The 20,575-nt window shown below is 36.2% G+C and overlaps 1 protein-coding gene across 7 annotated transcripts in view; it reads left to right on the forward strand.

Annotated features, from left to right (window-relative positions):
- GOLGA4 (golgin A4) overlaps positions 1–20,575 on the forward strand; it is a 61,971-nt gene that overhangs the window by 29,742 nt on the left and 11,654 nt on the right. For 3 of the 7 annotated variants that reach the window (XM_064506527.1, XM_064506528.1, XM_064506532.1), the window contains 9 exons: positions 5,529–5,707; positions 6,415–6,546; positions 7,548–7,703; positions 8,538–12,832; positions 13,665–13,810; positions 14,904–15,034; positions 17,864–17,974; positions 19,880–19,900; positions 20,080–20,148. In XM_064506527.1, coding sequence (XP_064362597.1) covers positions 5,529–5,707; positions 6,415–6,546; positions 7,548–7,703; positions 8,538–12,832; positions 13,665–13,810; positions 14,904–15,034; positions 17,864–17,974; positions 19,880–19,900; positions 20,080–20,148 — 5,240 coding nt within the window. The remainder of the gene's footprint in view (positions 1–5,528; positions 5,708–6,414; positions 6,547–7,547; positions 7,704–8,537; positions 12,833–13,664; positions 13,811–14,903; positions 15,035–17,863; positions 17,975–19,879; positions 19,901–20,079; positions 20,149–20,575) is intronic. The other 4 variants (XM_064506530.1, XM_064506533.1, XM_026100747.2 and 1 more) reach the window with 2 other exon arrangements.

Raw genomic sequence — 20,575 nt, forward strand, 5'->3', positions numbered from 1 at the left:
TTGTTTGCTCTCATAAGTGTTTACTTTTTTGGCAGAAGCTAAGATATGGTTAGTTTATGTAAAACATACATTATGTGTATTATGTCTCTAAAAAGTGATGAGAAGTTCAAGCCATACATTTCATAGCAGCTCATTTTAAATCTATGTAAATTCAGGTCAGAACTTTGCATTTTAAGAACATTATGCTGTAATACAGTAAAGCAGGTTGAACATCCAAAATCAGCAAAGGGAGCATAAAAATACACAAAGCAGTAAGTGGTCTGCTAGCAGACATTTGAAAAACTTATGAAAACAACAAACATTTTGCTTAGCTGCCCTTTTTCCCCCCCATCCTTTCAGACTGCATGTCTATTTTTAGCTTTGGAAATCGAGATTTCAGAATCAACCTTTTGCTAAAGTTAGATTTTGTTCATTTTTTTTTCAGAGGCTAGAAAGCTTTTCTTTATGATATTTTCCTTTTAAATATTTCTTAAGAATACTTTATGCCTTCTGTAGGTATGAATTAATTATCATAGCTGTCTGAAACACAGAATTTGTTGAAGCAGTAGAAACCTCTAATTATGGACTAGTATTTGCACACTTTAGTACAGTAATTTCCTCATGTTTGCATAGCCAGAATCTGAAAATGGGTGAGCAATGATGCTCTGCAGAAATTAACTATTGTAGTGGCAGGTAATCTTACTTGTGAATAATGTATTGAGCATACTGCACTTTGCAGAGGGGAGATTTGTGTGTTATGTTCTCTCTTTTTATTATTAAAGACTTTTGGTAATTTTATGGTGCATCTGCATCTATTTTACCTTTTGAGTGCATTTATTCTTGTGCTCTGTTCAGCATGCAAATAAAGATTTTGGAAACCCTTGGAAAATCAGTTAATACTGCTTCTAAGATAGACAAATTTGTAAGATGACTTTTATTACTTTTTCCTATTATTTCCTTGGCCTTATGCATACTGGAAAATTGTGATGTACAACTGCAATATAGCTTGAAACAGTTGAACTAAATTGTTCTGGTGCTTGAGAAAAACACCAGTAATACTGGGATAGCCTGAAATTACTTCTGGGTCACAGCCTCTGCTTTCTCCCAGTTTTAAGAATCAGCCAGTTTTATGTATTTGAGGTTTGTGTATCTAAAATGCTGTTTCTTGGCTAGTTAATTTGATGAATGTCTTTAATTCTAGACTTAGTTATTTTTGCTATGTTATAATTCAGGGAAGAGTTGACTCTATGGAATATTGTATTTGTAGAAATGTCTATTTCATTTAAATTATGGCAAAGAAAAAGATAAGGATAGTATATTTAGTGTTTACTTTGTCATAGTGCTGTGTTGTACATTAAAAAGTAGTGTATTTTGTTGCTGCTTCATATTTTTAACTTCTCTAGAATTACATGTCTGGCATTTCTTTTTGGGGTGACATGCGCCCATGTTTGATTTAATACAGGTTAGAATTGTGACAATTTAATATTACCGTATTTTTGTGTAGTAAAATAGTGAAAAGATACGTATGCTTACTTTGTACATGTTGCATAAACTGTAACTTAGTCTCCCAAGTTGATGTCGCAGTTCAGTTTTTTGCAGTTAAAGGTACATTATATTGAAATCTCACAAAGCATCTTGTTTTTGTGCATCCACACATGCCAATAAGTGAATCATGGTGCCTTTCCCAAGCCTTGTATGAACAGGACTGGGGTAAGGGCTCGTCTTTCTTACATCACACACTGGGTGCTTGGACTGGGCTCTAAAAAGTAAATTCTGTGCTTCTCAGGCAATGGCGGTTCTTTTACTTGAAGTAACTGCAGCTGATTTTTTTTTTAATGCTTTGCAATGTGTATATGCTATTTACATTTCACTCCAACAGAACTAGTTATAATGTTTGTAAATTTACTGTTAAAATGAAGTTTGTTACCCTGAATGCTTGGCATAAGTCTTGTCTGACTTCTCAGGGTATAGATTGCTGATGTATTCTGCAGAGCAAAACAGAAAAAGCCTTTAGAAAGCAAATTCTTATTGCTTTACTCTGCCGTTCTTTGTAGGTGGCATTTCTATTGCAAGCTTAATTTATGCTTTGCAACTTTCTGCAGAGAACAGAGTCTCCAAGTCTTGACTGTGCATTTAAAAAAATCCGCCTTGCTGCACAAAGCAACCACAGGAAGCGAATTCAAACCTTTGTTTCTCAGGCTGCTTTTTGACAAGGTGCCTTGCTCTCTGCGGCAGTAAGAAAATGCAAAAAGCCCTCGTTTGCTCTCCCTGGTTGGTGCTCCCTTCACAATCTTCAGCGGTAGATGGCACCAGAGGTGCAGGTGCCTGTGCCCACGGCCCTGGGGAGGATGATTACAAAGTCTTCGCAGCGTGGGTTGGCCTTACGCTGGGTGGTGGAGGCCTCCAAGAGCTGCCACAGCTTTCGTGCTTGGCAGTAGTGCGTGGAGAGCAGGCGGCTTTCTAGCACGGGCTTCATAAAATCGGTTTTGCTTCTTAAACTCCGGCGCTCCTGCTCCGTATGTGTAATTTACCTGCGGGAAGGTTTCCCGTTTATCTGGTTTCGTCAGGTGAAGGGGATTTTGTGAGGCTTCCCCGAGGTTTTGTTAGGGCGCTGGTTATCGCTTCTGTTGTGCTGGTGCACATTTGGGAGACCTCACTTAATCGGTGCTTTAATTTAAGAGCTCTTTTCTCAACAGTATGTGTGCTAGCGGGGGAAGGATGCAGGCAGCGTCTTTACTCTTTGGATTCAGAACAGACGTATTTAAATAAAACGCAGGCTTTTATTCCAGGCTTTCATCCACGGTGGAATTAAAAGCTTCCACAGACACAAAATTTAGTCCACGTTCTGCCTACCTGGAAGGACGATAGTTTAACCCTCTGCTGGTTTGAAACTCGCTTGTGTCACATCGCACTGGAATTAACTATTTTGAATAAAAATGCGGTGTCTTGCTTAAGTGCCTGAGATGCATATAATTTAACTTTTAGAGAACTGAGCGTGTTCCTGTGAAGTGCTGCTTCTGTGTGCTGTCATGTCCCCTCCCTCCTCCCCCCCCCCGCCTTGCCGCGCTCTCTGCCAGCTTCTGCCTCGCTCCTAGACTGGCGTCCTGCTTGTGGTGGCGGTGCGGCAGCTGCCACCCCGCATGTCGCCCGGCTTGTGCGTCTCCGCCGTCAGCCCTCCCCTGAACTCCAGTCTTCTGCCGGGATTCGTGGGCAAACGCCTCGTCTTTCCTCTCTCAGCAGCAGCAAGTTGCTGGAACGAAAACGAAGTATGCGTTGCTCAGAAGAAGATTCAGAAAATGATATACATGTGAAAACGTGCAGTACACTTAAAACCTTTTACTTGCAGGTTTTTGTTTTGCATCTATATTTGGTAAAAGTTTTTTTTGTGGGGGGGAGGTTTTTAAAATTTTATTTATTTATTTATTAAGTCATTTGTGAAGCTGTCATACTGAAGGAGGTTTTGGCCAGCTTTCTTTAGGGCTGGGGGGCGACCGGGGAAGTCGGTGACAGTCTGCAGACGTGCCTATGCGGGCTGCCTCCGTAATGGATTTGCACCCGGGGCAGCGCGAGGGGACAGCCTGGGGCCCCCTCCGGCAGGGCCAGCACCTCGCAGAGGTCCCTGAAGAGCGGCTCTTGTAAGGGGCCATGAGCCTTAATGCATGCTCGCATTACGTTTTAGACTGTTTTTCTGTTTGCAATAATCTCTAGGTTTCTTAACCTTTTATAATGAGTTTTGGGTTTTATTATTTAAGGAGGATGGGGACTGCAAAACTAGATACAATAATGTGCTGCAATACTGTCCGGGTCAAAAAACACCCCATTTTGTCCTGAAACTCTCGCTGGCAGGGGTCAGAGAAAGGCTTCCTTAGAAAACAGCTCAGAAAGGTCAGAAGTTGGGTGACAGCAATTTTAGGGAATTAAGTTACTTGAAAAAGTAATATTCGCAGCCTCAGCTCAAAAGTATGGATTGTAGTTAAAAGCTTCAGTTTCAAACATTATCAGAAGTTTTTTTTCAAATCCATGCCTGAATATTATTAAAAATAGCTGTTTATATTTATTTCAAAAAAAAGAAACCCCCGAGGATTACAAGAATTACTGTGAATGCCTGCACTAAGTGATGGTGGATCAGGGAAGCTAGAGATGGGTGTATCTGTTTTGTTTTTCTTTCTGGGATAGGATTAAATTAGGATTAAGTTAAGGTAGGGAAAGCTAACATACCTACATTTAAAAAATACTGTATTCTCACTGCTCCTAGAATAGTATCCAGCTAATCCGAAGTATAGTTGGAGTATAGCTTTATTTTTCTGTGTTCTGATAAATCGGGGACCTTCGATGTTTGCACTACGATTTTGAATTTTACTGAAGTGTTTCCCCATTTTTTTTTCCTGTGGAAAAAATGATACAGTAGACTGTTTTGAGACTGGATTTTGCGTTGATAGGCAGCAGAGGCTTTCCATGTTCACGATGCCTTTAGAAAAGGGACGTCCGGATTAGTGATCAAATTCCAGGCCTGTGTAAATCTGTGTAGATTCTGCCATCAGTGTCAGTGGGAAACTTGGATGCTGTTATTGAGCAATAATTATACAGCTCCCAACACAAATTAATTTGCTTGCTTTCTTCATCTAAATGACCATCTATGAAAGGAAGAAAATATGTTTGAATGCTTTGGCCTATGATAAGAAGCAGTTGTGGCATTTTTGTTCCTGCTGCATAAGTTAAAATGTGTTTCAGCAGACTTGTGCATCTGATGTAAATGTAAATAACTATTTTATTACTCCATCCTGAGTGTCCCTTGAAACATGCTGTAGATATCCAAGCTTTTTGAGAACAAACATTAATTCTTTTTTCTTATGTTTGACTTGCAAACTTTAGAAGCACCAGGGCAGTCTTCATAACACACAAACATTTTCTCAGTGTCTCTTTGAATTGTTTTGATAGTAGTTTGTATTAAAAGTAAATAGGGAAGTGATGAAAGGAGTAAAAGCTATCCATATGGAGTCCACCAAACACACAGTTCTCAAGAGAAGCTTCCCAAGGTTGTACTCTGCAAATGGAGCAACCCATAGGTAAATAAAAAGCCCTGGTATCATACGTCAGTATTTATTCAGGAAGAACTCTGTCATTTAGTAAAAGCTGACTTGCATTGCAGTCAGTGTCTTGGTTTATGCTTACTACTAGCTAATTTTAGTGGAAGAAGAATTTGTGAACTGCCTTCTGATCATGCAGCTTTTTTTGTTCTTCAAGCACATAAAGCCAGAAGAGGAGCCATAATTTTATTTATATGGTTTGTATATTTTATTGTTAATTTAGGGGAAGAAATAGGAGCTACAGAATGTATTGGATTCTGAAAGTAACCAAAGGACTTGCAGCTGCTTGTGAGATCTCTTGCCTTTCTAGATAATAAACCCAAGTGAATTCTTGATGGATTCCTAGGTTCATTCTGCTGTTAGGTGTGTAATTTACAGTTATGGGGAAATTCTGTACTTGTATCAAGGACCATAGCTATTTCTTGACTATCGTATATCTTTTTTTTTTTTTTTGCTTTGCAGCTTTTGAAGAGCTTGAGAAGGCTCTGAGTATTGCCCAAAAGACAGAGGAAGCCCGGAAAAAATTGCAGGCAGAAATGGAGGAAAAAATCAAAGCAGTAGAAAAGGCAAGTGAGGAAGAGAGGGTAAATCTTCAACAGGAGTTAACCAGAGTGAAACAAGAGGTGGTTGAGATTATGAAGGTAAAAGCTGAAACTCGCTCTGTTTTATTGATTTTAATCTAATCATTCAGTTACAACTAAAACTATAGTTGTAAAATACATTAGTATATCAGAACTTAAAAAAAAATCTTGCTACTTAAAAGGTTCTAGAAAATTTAATATACTTCAAGCTGAAGATGACATAGAAAATTCTCCGGATGGATGTTTTTTCTCTAAACATTTAAAATCAGTACATAAAAGACTTTGTAAAATTAACAATGTTATTCTTAGTTTCACAGTGTTTAATAAAATTATTTATTTAAAGTAAAGAGAGACTTAAAAGGCAGTCAGTATGCAAGACTATCAACATTTGAACTTCTGGCTTGTGAAACTGTTAGAAATAGAAGGGAAAGCTGTAGACAGAAGTTCCTGTTCCAATTTATTATTACATTTCTGATGTGAAACTGAAAACACTGAATTCAACTTTGTGGAAAAGTTTTTACAAAATGTGATATTTCTTCCTGGGGAAGAGTTGAGAAAGAAGATAAATAACTTCAGGCTTGTTATTTACAATCTGATAGGGCTTAATATTAAGCCTATTGAGTAATTGTTACTCATTCAAAGGAAGCAGAAGGACAGTCCTGATGTCCCTCACTGTTGCATTGCTTTTCTTCTGAGGAAATAACACAAAGTGTTTTCTTATTATTTAGTATTTTGAGAGTCAGTTTTTTTCTCACTTTGATTCACAGAAGTCTTCAGAAGAGCGTGTTGCTGAACTAGAAAAATTCCATAAAAAAGAAATGGCTACCAAAGATCAGGAGCTAAATGAGAGATTACAGGCCCAAGAAAAGGAGTTCCAGGAGCAGATGAAGGCAGCTCTTGTAAGCATCCCTAAAATGTGTAGAAAGTCACTTCTGTAAGTGTGAGGTGGGACTAGAAATTTCTCTATGGTACGGTAATTTCAAGTCTCTTTGTCACCCCATTCCACAGTGGGAGTCCTTCTGCACTCAAAGATATGAGTGCCCTCCATAAGTCAAGATGCTCAGAGGCTTCAGCAGCACGAAAGGAAAGTGGCTGCAGTGATTTAGGCTGAATAATGATAACTAATCACTGTAATTGTCCACTGACAGCTATGTGTTGTGGGAAATTTTGTTTTAAACTCCCTTTATGCTTAAACTTCCTTTGTGAGATTGGCTGAAGCCACTAGAAAAAAAGGAGATAAATGGAGTTGTTACATAGAAGTGTTCATCCCATTGACTAGTTGTTGTCTGTTAACTTTTGTGGTCAGAGTTACCTGTTCATATTTTTTGACCTCGGGGAAGAATTTCTTCTAGATTATGCTGGCAAAGAACATTAGGTTTCTTCCTCCTTTTCTGTAACCTGTAGTCTGCTTTAGATCATTAGGCAGTTTTACCTAACAAATATGGGCTCAAGACCTCTGGGGTGGTTGGTGACTAAGACTGCGTGACGGTGATAGTCCCTTCCTCATCATATTCTTCTGCCTATTTTTAACATTTTTAACTATAGGGAATAGAAGCTTAAAAATACATAGTCAGTAGAATCAAGTAAGGACAGATCTTTATTCCTCTGAGGTGTTGCTTTCAATTAATAGTGGTAATCCAAGCCAAAATGAAATACTGGAGTAGCACTATATTGGTCATATAAAGAAAAGCAGAGGACTTATGGTTGCCACGAAAAGAAAAATGACAATAACTTGTAATAACCTTATTTTCACAAATGTAATGCAAACTGTGTGTGTGTATGTAGAGAAAATAGATGATTGGTGTGTACCTCCTGTTAACTGCTTTGTAAAATCCCATTATACTGCTTTAGAAGGTGTGATAACTGTAGTTTGATGTTTTATTCATAATTTTTGATACAGGAAAAAAGTCAAAGTGAATGTTTAAAAACCCTGCAAGAACAAGAGCAACAGGAAGCCCTAGCCTTAGAAGAATTAGAGCTGCAGAAAAAAGCAATGCAGTCAGAGTGTGACAAGAAACTTCAGGAGATGCATCAAGAAGTAGAGACTTACAGAACTGTGAGTAAAGCTTCTGAAAGGGTAAACATTTTTTAAGAATTCCTTTCAGTATATATTTAACTGTGACAGGTTTACAAATACTGTGGATTTATTGTGATTGGGTTTTTTTTGAAAAAAGTCTTGCAATGCTTTTTGCAGTGACAGAAATTAATGTACTGCCATAGTATGCTGCAGTCCCTAGGTTTTTACATGATTAGATGGCAAAGTATAGAAATATATTTGATTTCTACATGGTGTGCTATATAAGTTTGTGTCCATATGCTTAGTTTTATAAAGTAAGGCTTTAAATTTTTAACTTCTAGATACTGCTACCATACACACACTTATAAGAATACTTGAGTAAATAAAAAATTTGGTTAATTTTTGAAGGATATCTTGCTTTGTCACAGGTAAGATTTTTTTACCTGCTAATGGAAGCATGTACGTTACTCAACCACTTCCAAATATTAAGTTGGAAGTTTTGCCTATTGAAGAATTTTAACATTACAGCAGCAATTCTGTGTGAGGTGCAGTTGAGGTAAATTTGTAGATATGTATAAAGCCCCATAATTGTTCTTACAAAATTTCATGTGAATTATTTTGTTTTAATTAGTTTAATTCTTTCCAGGTTTTTACTGTATCTGTTTTCAATGCAGTGAAATATAAATCTTCAATTAGCTCAACAAAGCAAAATTAAGAACTGACTAGTTAAAAATATTTGTCGTAAGTAATAGAGTAAATTACTTATATTGTATTTGCAATTTTCTATATGAACTTGGTGGTTTTTTAAATTAGATCAGTTCTTTACATTTTGAGTATTCATACATTTTTATTTAAAACTTTATTTTCTAACAGAGGATTCTTGAATTGGAAAGCTCTCTTGCAAAGTATTCACAAGATGACAGAAAGCGATCAGAGGAATTAAGCACTCTGATGGAGTCTGAAAAAAACCAGCACACTAAGGAAATCAGTGATATGGTTGAAAAACACAAGGAAGAATTAGAAAATGTGAAACAGCAGCAGGAGAAGCTTTGGACAGAAAAGCTTCAAATCCTAAAGCAACAACAAGTAACTGAGATAGAAAAAATGAGAGACAAACAAGAACAAGAAATAGAGGCAATACTGAAAGAGAAAGAAACAGTTTTCCGAGCACATATAGAAGAGATGAATGAAAAAACATTAGAAAAACTTGATGTGAAACAAACAGAGCTGGAAGCCCTGTCTTCTGAGCTATCAGAAGCACTAAAAACACGCAGTGATTTGGAACAAGAACTCTTGGAACTGAAGAGTAAAGTAGGTGAAGCAAAGCAAGAATTGGAGGCAAAGTTGGAAGAACAGAGGAATCAGCACAAGGAAGAAACTGAAATGATGTTAAAAGAGCATGCAATTTCTATTCAAGGAGTTGAGAAGGTACTCAAAGAAGAACTGAACCAACTCAAGCAATCATTGGAGGAAAAAGACAGACATTTGGAGGAAGTAAAAGCACGTGAACAGAAACTAAATGAATCTGTGGAAAGATCTGAAAGTGAACTTGTCCAAGTGTCTGCAAAGCTAGAGGAGCTCTCTCAGTCCCATCAGAAGACCTCTAGTGAGCAGGCAAAGAATTATGAAGAGGAATTAGCAAAGCTGCAGCAAAAACTGACAAGTCTGGAAGGTGAAAAATTGCAACTTAATGAGCAGATAATAAGAACTGAATCCCAGCTGAATGAAGTTAAGAATGAGTTAGAATCATACATCTCTCAGGTACGTCACCTGAAGCAGCATCTGCAAGAGCAGAACAATGAAAATACACAAAACGTTAACTCTCTGACACAACGGTATGAATCTCAATTGAAGGATCTAGAAAAAGAGGCTGATCAGACAAAGAGGAGTCTGTCTGAGAAGGAAGATGAAATTGAAAACATGAAGAAGTTACAGGATGAGCAAGTGGAAGAGCTTAAACAGAACTTGTTAGCCAAAGAGGAGAGAATTAGTGCTTTACAAGGAGAATATGAAAATAAACTGAAACATCAAGAAAACAAGATGGAGAAAGCTAAGCAGAGAGCAAAAGAGATGCAGGAGACTTTCAAAAAGAAACTTACTGAGCAGGAAGCTAAACTGAAAAAAGAACTTGAAAACAAGCAGTTGGAATTCAATCAGAAAGAGAGCGAGTTCAATGCTAAAATGTTGGAAATGGCACATGCCAGCTCAGCTGGAATCAGTGATGCTGTGTCAAAACTGGAATCTAATCAGAAAGAGCAATTAGAAAGTCTTGCTAAGGCTCATAGGAGGGAATTAGAAGAAATCACCCAGATTTGGGAAAAGAAACTCAATCAGCAGGTTGAAGAGCTCCGGCAAAAACATGAAATGGAACTACAGGAGAAAGAGCAGGAAGTTGGAGACCTGAAGCAGAAATTTGCCACCCTCAGTGTTGAGAACGAGGGCTCCAGGGCTGAAATAACCCGACTGAAGGAAGAACAGATGAAGAGGGATGAGTCCCTGAACGAAGTGCAAGAACAGCTAAAGCAGTCATTGGCTAAGGTAGATGTTTTGTCAAATAGTGAAAATGACCTGAAAACACAGCTCAAAAAACTGGAAGGTGATCTTAATCAGTCCGAGAAAGACCACTCAGTACTTCAGGAACAGCTTAGCAATCAGAAAGCAGTAGAAGAAAAGGACAAAGCTAAAATTACTGAGCTTACAGATATGCTGAAAACACTTGAGGAGAAAATCCAAACTATACAATCTTCTCAGTGTAAAGATCATGAAAATTATGAGAAAAAACTAGAGGCCATTCAACTGAAAGAAACTAAGTTTAAGAGGTTGTCAGGAGAACTCGTAGCACAGTTAGATGCTTATTGGAAGAATGCTGAAGCTCTATTACAAACAAAAAGCAATGAATTAATTGAAAAATGTAATGAAAAAATTGGCAGAGTAACATGCATAATTGCAGACTGTGAACACCGAACAACAAAAATTAAAGAAGCAGTATTAATTAGAAAGAGTAAGATTCCTGAACTAGAAGCTCAACTTAGAGACCTAACAGAGCATCATTTTGCTGTAAGTAGTTCTTTACAAAAGTCAATGCAACAGCTGCAAGAGAAGGACAATTTAATTATGGCCATGAGAGTTGACATTGAAGGACTTGTAACAGAAAAGGAACAACTGCAAAAAGAAGGAGGGCATCAGCAGCAAGCAGCATCAGAAAAAGAAACTTGCATAACACAGCTGAGGAAAGAGTTATCAGAAAATATCAATGCTGTCACCTCGATGAAAGAAGAACTCCAAGAAAAAGAATCTGAAATTTCTGCTCTCAACAAAACGGTTAATGATCTTAATGTTAGACTTGAAAACATGGTGAGTTTAACCGAGAAAGAAGCAGCTATGTCTCTGTTACGTGAACAACATCAAGAGGATCAGTTGCAGTTGTTAAACCAGGTACAGGAGTTATCGTCCAGAGTTGAGACACTGAGTCAAGAAAAAGCATCAGCTCTTGAGCAGGCGGACCGTTGGATGACCAAGCTGTCAGAGTGGAAGAAGAAAGCACAAACAAGGTTTACACAAAATCACGATACTATTAAAGATTTGCAGAGCAAACTTGAACTAAACAATACCCAAGCCAGTAAAAAAGATGATGAACTAAATAAACTGAAGGAGGAGCTGGCTAAACAAAGCAAGAATCTGGATAGTTTAAAAAGTGCATTGGAACAAAAGCAGAACCAGAGAGAAAAGCAAGAGAGTGAGTTGACTGCAGAGTTAAAAATCCAAGCAACAAGAATTGCTGAACTAGAAGAACACATTGCTCAGAAAACTTCAGAAAACAGTTCCTTGATGGAGGAACTTAAAAAGCATAATGAACAAAAAGTCACAGAGCAAAAGGAGATAGCCAGGCAACTTCAGCAGGCAGAGAAGGTGGCTTTTGAAAAGGACAATAGGTTTAAGGAGGCTGAAGAAAAAGTGCTTAATCTTGAAAAAAAAATGGGTTTGTTGGAGGCTGAATTTGAAGGAAAGGAAAAGGAATTTGAACAAATTAAATCAACAATACTTAAAAGCAAAGAGGAAGAACTGAAAAGACTAGAAGAGAGACTGAATGCAGAAAACAGCACAAAGTTAGCAGATCTGAAAAAGAAGGCAGAGCAAAAAATTGGTTCTATTAAAAAGCAATTGATGTCTCAAATGGAGGAAAAGGAACAACAACTTAAGCAAGATAGAGAAAATCAGTTAAGAGACTTGAAACAAAAAGTGCAAGAAAGAGAAGCCACAATTGAGTCCTTGGAAGAAAAAATTAAGTCAACAAGAGAATCCACAGAAGTAGAGGAAGAAATGCTGCAAAAAGTAGAAAGTGTAAAAGCTGCTATAAAGCAAGAAAAGCATAAAATGCTTGAGAGTGTCCAACAGACATATGAAGAGAAAATACACGTGTTAAAGAAGGACTTATCTGAAAAAGATGAATTGTTGCAGAAATATGAAAAGGAACAAAGAGAGAGTAGTGACTCTTATCTAGAACTGCAGAAAGAACAGGAAGAACTCTTCAAAAAATTGGAATGTGTTGAGAAGAGACTTCAAGAGGAACGATGTATGACTGAAAGCCTCAGGAAAGAACTTGAGGAGCAAACTAAAAAATACTCGGTGTTAGTGGATGAGCATGGTCATTGTAGTGGTGAGTTAGCAAGCAATAGGGAGGAATTAAAAGCTAAAGAACAAAAACATCTTGATATGGAGGATATAATTGGAGATTTCCAGAAAAGATTGCAGGAAAAGGAGGCAGTCAGTCAATCTTTAGAAGAGAAGATAAGAGAGTTGGAAAATAATCTAGTGAAGGAAGAGGAAGTGCACAAGACTGAGATGGAAGATACAAGCTTGAGATATGAAGAAAAATTAAAAAGTTTACAGCAGCAGTTGGATGAAAGAAGTGACCACCTGAAAGCTTTTGAAGAAAGTGCTGAAGAAAAGACTAAATCTGATTTGGAGCTGCAGAAGTTGCTGGGTGATATGCAGATCCAGCAGAAGGACTTGCAAACTAAACTGGAAGAGACTGAAAGGGAGAAGCAGAAACTGCGCAAAGATGTGAATAATCTTCAAAAAGACTTGCGTACTCTGCGAAAAGAGCATCAGCAGGAACTTGACATAGTTAAGAAGGAGTCCTTAGAAGAAATGGAGGAGAAAATCAGGTAAATTTTCTTCCTTGTCTTGTTAACGTTGCTTTGCTTTATTTTTAGCCACTTAAATCCTCTTTTTAAAAATGAATCCTCTTTTTAAAACTCGATCTGTAACAGTGAAATAACAACTGGTATTTTTCTGTGATTTTTGTAAATAGCCTTGCTTAAAAAGAAAAATCAAGAAAAGAACAATTTGAAACTAGGACTTCATTCATGAACATGTAAAACAGTATTTGAGTCATAAGTTTAAAAAGTTCTTTTTTTTTGCCAGAATATTATATATTGCTCTTGATTTGTGTTGTAGTAGTGATGGTGACTTCCTGTGTTGCCAGAATATTAAATATAGTTTTATTTTCCTCAAACAGGAAGTGAAATTTGTTAGAAGTTAGTATTGAGTTTAAGTTGGTGTCCTGTCTCTACCCTCTAAAGTATCCGTTGAAAATTCAGATTCTGAACTGAAAGAAAAAGGAAAAAGAAGAAGACAAGTGCTATCAAGAATTTCTCATATGTAGTGTAAAAAATGTGGTATGCTGTTCAGAGCTCTAATAGTTTCTCGAGCAAGGAATTCTCTAAAAACTCCATATGTATTCTTTACTTCTCATTCTTCATCTTCATTGTTTTTAAAAAAAATATGGATTTTTTTTTTAAATGAAACACCTATATCTTCCAGGTAAATTGGATGGGAGGGAGGCAGGGGGGTGAATGGGTGGACAAAAACCCCACAGGATTCACATATTACCTCCTTCAAAGCTAGTCCATTCTAAAATAGTTTTGAAGAAATTCCCAGATCTCCTGCTTTGCTAAACTGTTCTCACACTGTCTTTAAACATTTTTATTTCCTCAGTGTATTTTTTGATATTTTGTACAGATGTGAGCAAGAAGACATTGAATTAAAACACAACTCCACATTAAAGCAGTTAATGAGAGAGTTCAACACTCAGCTGGCTCAGAAAGAGAGGGAGTTGGAAAGCACTGTAAAAGAGACGATCAGTAAGTAAAATACTAATGTAGTTACAGTCAATAAAGGTTAAAAAATGGCCAGAAAGCAAATTTCTTCAAATGTTTTGGGCAAGGGATTTCACCTCGGAGTCTGGTAAAAAGTATGCTTAGTTTTATGATTTAATGCTACTTAGAGAACTCGGGGAAAGATCTTTGGCTTAGGAAATAACATACAAATTTTAATTGTAACACAGTTAGAAAGCACATCTGTATTTGTTCTTCCTTCTCCCATAGACTTGATCTTTGATCTGGCACTGTGTATGTCTGCATCTGTCGTGGTAGGAGTTACTGATGATAGCCATAATAGCCATAGTTACTATTGTTTTGTCATCTGTACACAAAAATAGGAGGAGAGCATGTTTTTAGGGGTGAAAATCTAAGCACATTGGTAAGTTTTCATTTTAATGCTACTTGGGATTAAGCAACTCAAAACTGTATGTAACACTTCAATCCAGTGTCAAATGTGTGGCACTGAAGGACACCTTTGAGAGAGAATTATTTCCAACTAGGAACCAGAATTGCATTTTCTTAGCCATATCTTGCAGACTTCGTTCACTGGCACCACTAATAGGTACAAACTGGATGTGATGTCTGATTAATATCCCATATGGTTATAGCTAGAGTACAACATGTTTCAGCTTCTTTTCTTTGTGCACCTTTTGCCATAAAAGTCTTAAGTTGGAGGTTGGAGTGAGCAGGAAGTGTCTTTTGGCTCCACAGTTACTGGAGGTGCCCCTACAAGTGAGGAATTTCTGAAAATTTGCAGCTGTTTCAGATGCCTTCTGTAGACAGAGCAAGAGATAAGGTCACAGCCAATGTTCAGCAATTGATTCTAACTTTCAGAAATAAGTTCAGACACCAGGCAGGAAAGATTGATGCTAATACCAAACAGCAAACTTTATACACATTGGAGTCGTGACAAAAATGTCACTGATACTGTCTGTGAAAGATGAATTGCATCAGACTTTTTTTTTATAAATGCCTTCCACGGTTGTCTAAGCTTTTTTAATACTGTTGTGACATATAATTTATCAAAATAAATATCTATTTTTTTATATTGCCTGACTCATTCTTTTTTTGACAGGTAAAGCCCAGGAGGTAGAAACTGAATTGATAGAAAACCATCACATAGAAACAACACAGTTGCATAAAAAAATTGCAGAAAAAGATGATGATCTAAAAAGAACTGTGCAAAAATATGAAGAAATCCTTGAGGTATCACACTGAAAAGTGATAAGGCTATGTACATTTTTATATATTTCTTTACTTTGTTTAATTGTAAATTTAGACAGAAAACTATAATTCTTGCTGGTGAAGATCTTTCTGAAACCTACTGCTTGCATTTTATTTTGTATGTGTGGTGACCTAGCCATACCTTTGAGGTGCTTGGAGTTAAAATGTTTGTCTCTGTGTTTTGTGAAATGTAAGAACACTAAAAATTAAGCCCTGGCTCTGGTCCTTCAATAAGAACTTTATGCTTAGGTCCCTATGTCCATGCAGACCTCCATCAGTTTGTCTGTCTTGAGGCCTGAATGTAAGCAGTTTCCAGATTGAAATGAGAAAAGTAAGCAAGTTAAACAAATCAAAGCTTTACCAGATTAAGTTTGTTGGTGGGGTTTTTTTTCTTTCTTTTAATGATATAAATGCTGTGGTTGTGAGTCGGCTTCACCCTCTTCTTTAATATTCTGCCCAGATTGGGACCGTAGCACTTAAAGCAAGGCTCTGTTTTATGCAGGGGACAGTCTGTCCATGTGGTTTTTATGCTAGTAAAGCTTACATTTTTATCTGTAAGTGAAGAGTCTGTCTGCCTGGTATTTACAAATGGACATAATCTTGCTCCAGTAACATGGCAACCAGAAGTTGGCAGCCAACTTCAGTCTAAGGATACTTTACCCTCCAAGGATGCCTACTGTCCTAGCCAAGTAGGAATTTAGATGGGGCAAGGATATGTTTGGCTATAAAAGATTGAATGATTTTCAGACGACATGGTTCTCTCTCAGCTAATGGTGTACCTGTGAGTGTTTCTGTTATTTTGGCAAAAACAGTTTACAGAATCTGTTTACTTGTTTCCTGAAAAAGTCTTTCAAGAACCTAATAGTTAAGAAATATTTATGTTAACTCGAGTGTGTGTCATATTCACTGAGATTTCTACTAGAAATAGGAACATATGCATTGGCAGATGTGTGACATTTTTCAATGGAACCTAAAGTTATTAGTTTTTACCCCTGTGTTACCTGGCTTGACTCATGATAGGTTTGAGAAATTTCACATGAAGACATTTATGCAGAGACTGTGAGGTTTCTCTCTGCCATAAATGGTGGGAAGACTAAGCAAATATAATGATGGTTGAACAATGAATTTTGTTCATTTAACTTTATAGCTCTTCATTGCATTTTACACATGGTTAATGTTGCTAAAGATGGTTGAACTTGACGTGAGTATACATCTGTAAAGAGTAGCAGGAATAACTCAGTCCGTTAAACTTAATATGATTTATTTGTGAGGTACTCTCCTGGTACTTCTCTTGATTTGTCACGTGTTTGCTTATCTTTCGTAACTACTTCGATCACGTAGGATTTCATTAAAGTCTCCCTAATTAAAGGACTTCTAAATCCGCATAGCCTGTAATTTGAGGCCTGCAATTTTTCTACAGCTAACTATCATTAAATATCATTAAAGAGAAATTGAATGTTGTACTCCAGTTAGCTTGACTTAAGCCTATGTGTGAGCTAAAAATGAAATATCTAATTTCAGCTGTATAATCTTTCATTTGTCGTGATGCCTACCATGTGGATACAGGGTAGGCTTTATGGTTAAGAATTGGAAAATTACAACTTTATTGAAGTCTTCATCTAGAATTGTAATTAAATCAGAATAGAATGCATTTTATACATTTTCAGAATTTGGCGGATGCTTTACAGAACAGTAAGTTATTGGAAATACAGTTTCAGTAGCGTGTTGGATCATATATGAACTCTAATCTTTTCAAATTTTAAATTGTAATCTCTGTTCAGGGAATTTATATAAAGAATGTCTCATAGGTCCCTTTTACAGAAGTATGATTCATCATTTTGAGTTGAATTTCTTTCCTGCCTTTCAGCTACCTACTAAGAATGATGTGCATGCAATTTTGCATTATTTCAGTGGACAGTAGTCTGGAAAATGTAAGAATTCAGATATTCAATGTAAAAAAAGAGGAAAATAGAAGCAACTGAATACGCCAGGTTTTGATATTTTTTAACTAGAGAAGTATAACCACCTGTAAGAGAAATCTTAGACAAGTTTGGCTGTTGATGTGCTTTTGAGGACATAGGAAAAATCATGTGAATGAAGAAAAAATAACTTACTTGGGGGGGGCATGACATTTGAGTTTGAGCAGGGGTTTTTATTGATGGTGGACATTCTCAAAACTTCTAGGACATAAAACTTCCTCAGCACAGTGACTTCCCATTCACTAGTTTTGGGTTTGTTTTGAGAGGTGTGCGTTTATTCTCAAGCAGGGTACAAGGAACATAATAAAAAGTGACCTCACAGGGAAATAATTCTTACTTTCTCACAGCATATACTAATTTTTTTAGCCTGGACCAGTCTTGTTCTCAATTTACTACTTCAGAGAATTTTCTGTATTGCTATAGTCTGTTCTCCTGAGGATTTGTGTGGAACAAAATTTTGGTCAGCTGTTCTGTTATTGTTAACAGTTGATAAGTTGTAAAAGTTTGATCTGTACTGATAAATTGTACTGATTTGATTACACTTGAATGCTGTTTTAGTGCTAGTGAAAGATATTTCTTTCTTATAATTTTCAAAAAGCTAACTGTAATCCTAACTAATCTTAATTCTTCAAGGTCTGCAAAATCTCGCTGACTCCTGTGGTTGTTTCTCACTGTTTTTCATAGTCCTGTAGTATAACTAGCCTTTATACTAAGTTTCGAACCTCCTCCTCTTTGTATATGACATAACTTCTGCTTTCTGTCTGCTGTAGTTAGACGTTAAGTGGTTAGACAATTAGTTGTATAAGTGATTTTTTTTTTTGGCATTTTGAAGGCTCGTGAAGAAGAAATGACAGCAAAAGTTCAGGAGTTGCAGGCACAGCTAGAAGAATTGCAAAAGGAGTATGAACAAAGGACAGCAGAAGTGGAGCATCAAAACAGTGAAGTGAGCTGGCATTAACATTTATTAACATTCAGTGTGAATTGCTTATAAAACTCTACTGTTTCCAGTTAATTGCATTTTATTTATATTCTGGTCTTCCCTTTCCCATACAATTTGTATTCTGTTAGATGTTAACTTTGAAAATGAACTTTTTTATAATCTGCAGTATTTGATAATATATTTTTTTAATGTTTTTTTTACAACGTCCAGTTGCATTTTGAGGGGAGGTTGCCTTATACTTTTTTTTTTAATGCTTATTTCACTGGAAGCACTTTCGAAGGAAATGAAATCAAGTTGGATCATTTTTAATGTGGTTTTGAATTGAAATTCCAGTGGACACTGAAATAGTCCCATACCCTGAATATGTAAAGTATGGACAGATACATTTATATCTTAATTGAAAGAAGAGTCAGTGCACGCTTTTGTATTTCTGAGAATACATTTTAGTTGAGGAATTCTTCTCTGAGTGATAAAAATATTACTAATTATTACTAGACTGAGAAAATAAATACATGAGGTGTTAAGTAACTGATGAGATTGTTCATATTGACCTTATTTTAAGAGTTTCCATTGGACCATGTCCACATACCTGCATCAAAGCACAAGTGTACAAATCCATACCTCAATTTTACATGTGCATTTAAATGAATTACGGCATCTTACATTTGCTGTGATATATTTTGTCTCACCTTATTCTTTTGATTTTGTTGCTTTATAACATTTTCTCTCTTTTGTTATTTTTTCTTCAGTGCTAGTTCAGTGGTCTTCAGCTAAGTGGAGGCAATTTTTTGTTGGAAATTGATACTTGCTGTCTAAAGTTTGAATCTTCTGAATCACAGAAGGTTCTCTTGGAAAACCTGTGTTGCTTAGCTGTCAGTCTTAAGCCAAACTTTATGTATAATGGATGGCTATACATTTCTACAATATTTTTCTGACTGTGATAAATAGTTGGCAAATACTAACATCCTTAGGCATTAGCCTTGGGATTTCAAAATAGCAGAAATTCTCTCTCTCGATGAGAAAATAAATACCTGGTCAGGTGATTAAATACTCTGCAAAAGCAAGAATTGTGCTTTTAAGTTTGAGAGCCATAGGGGAACAGTTTTTGCTGTGATTCTGTTTGCAGAGTGTAGGAAAATCCACAGGTTTTATGAGTCTACAGAGATGGCAGTAGCTTTCCTTCTCAACACATCTCCAAAGAGACTCAGGAAAAATCAGAGGTAGTATGTACCATTTCTGTACTCTCTGACTGAAGCTTTAGGTTACCTTTAAAAAAGAAATTTCACACACAACTTAATTGATACTGAAATGACTTTATAACCTTGATTTATACATGTGACTACTAAAGCATTATTTTCCTTAGAGTCTGAACATTGAAAAGATGAGAAATTCCAGCTTCAAATTATTTTTGTGCTCAAAAGCATTGTTATCTTTGTAAGATGTAGAAGTCATGAAGCTGTTAACATAGTTCAGAGAAGGGTTCACATTTCCAAATGCAACTTTAATGAGTAAAGAAAGAGATACAGTATTGTCAATAATATTAACAGTTAGGGTTTTTGGCATGTATTGTGTACTCATTCAATTACCATTCATCTGCAATGTACATTTTGTAGAGATTTGTAATTATGAGATTCTTCAAGTTAAAATTTAGGATAACCATCTGGCAGAATCAAGGAGAGAATTTAACTGTAAGCTTGTACTATTGATACAAATAAGTGTTAGACTTATTTTCATGAGCATTTGTATGATTTTTTTCTTATTTAATCTTTGTTATCCTCAATTAACACACTGTGTCTGAATTAAGTGACTCATACTTTTTTTGTTTTTCACCCTTGTCCAGTGTGTGATATATTCACTATTTTTAATATCTGCATTTTCATCTAATTGTTTTTCTTGTTGTTATTCTAGGTAACAATAACAGAACTTCAGGTAAGTTTTTTGCTTTTATTGATTTAGCTTTCTAGATAATTCTGTTTCACAGCAGTTTGAAACTGAAAACACTGCTAATAAGTGTATTAATTAAAAGGAGAAAGAAGTTTATTGAAAAGGTACCTATATTATATCTTGAGTGGTTTATTGATAATTTCCATATGTGGCTGTTCTTTCAGGCACAGCTTGCACAGAAGACAACACTTGTCAATGATTCAAAGTTGAAAGAACAGGAGTTCAAAGAGCAGGTAGGAGTGCTGTTTGAACAAGACAAAACAGCATTCTTTTGAGACTTTATATTTGCGATATTAAATGTTTTATTCTTTCTGAGTGATGATGTAGCACATCTCATCCACACAGGTGCTATGGAAATAAAATGCCTATAAAATAGTTTGTCATCATACTGGCTCTTAGATCTGGACCTTTTCAATGTACTCCTCTATCCCCAGAGTACGAAAATATCAAACGTTTGCGATACATATTGACAAAAATATTTGCATAATGAAAAATATAACAGTGCACTTCATGAAATTATGGTTCTCTTCTTTTTTCTAAACTAAACCTTTTTTGAAGTAAAGTACAATTTTGAATTCTTTTTGATTTTATATATATATGTGTGTGTGTGTGAATAACATGTTTAGGTATATAAATATGTATAATATTTGCTATTATAAA

This window comes from Dromaius novaehollandiae, chromosome 2, assembly GCF_036370855.1.
Source record: "Dromaius novaehollandiae isolate bDroNov1 chromosome 2, bDroNov1.hap1, whole genome shotgun sequence".
NCBI lineage: Eukaryota > Metazoa > Chordata > Aves > Casuariiformes > Dromaiidae > Dromaius > Dromaius novaehollandiae.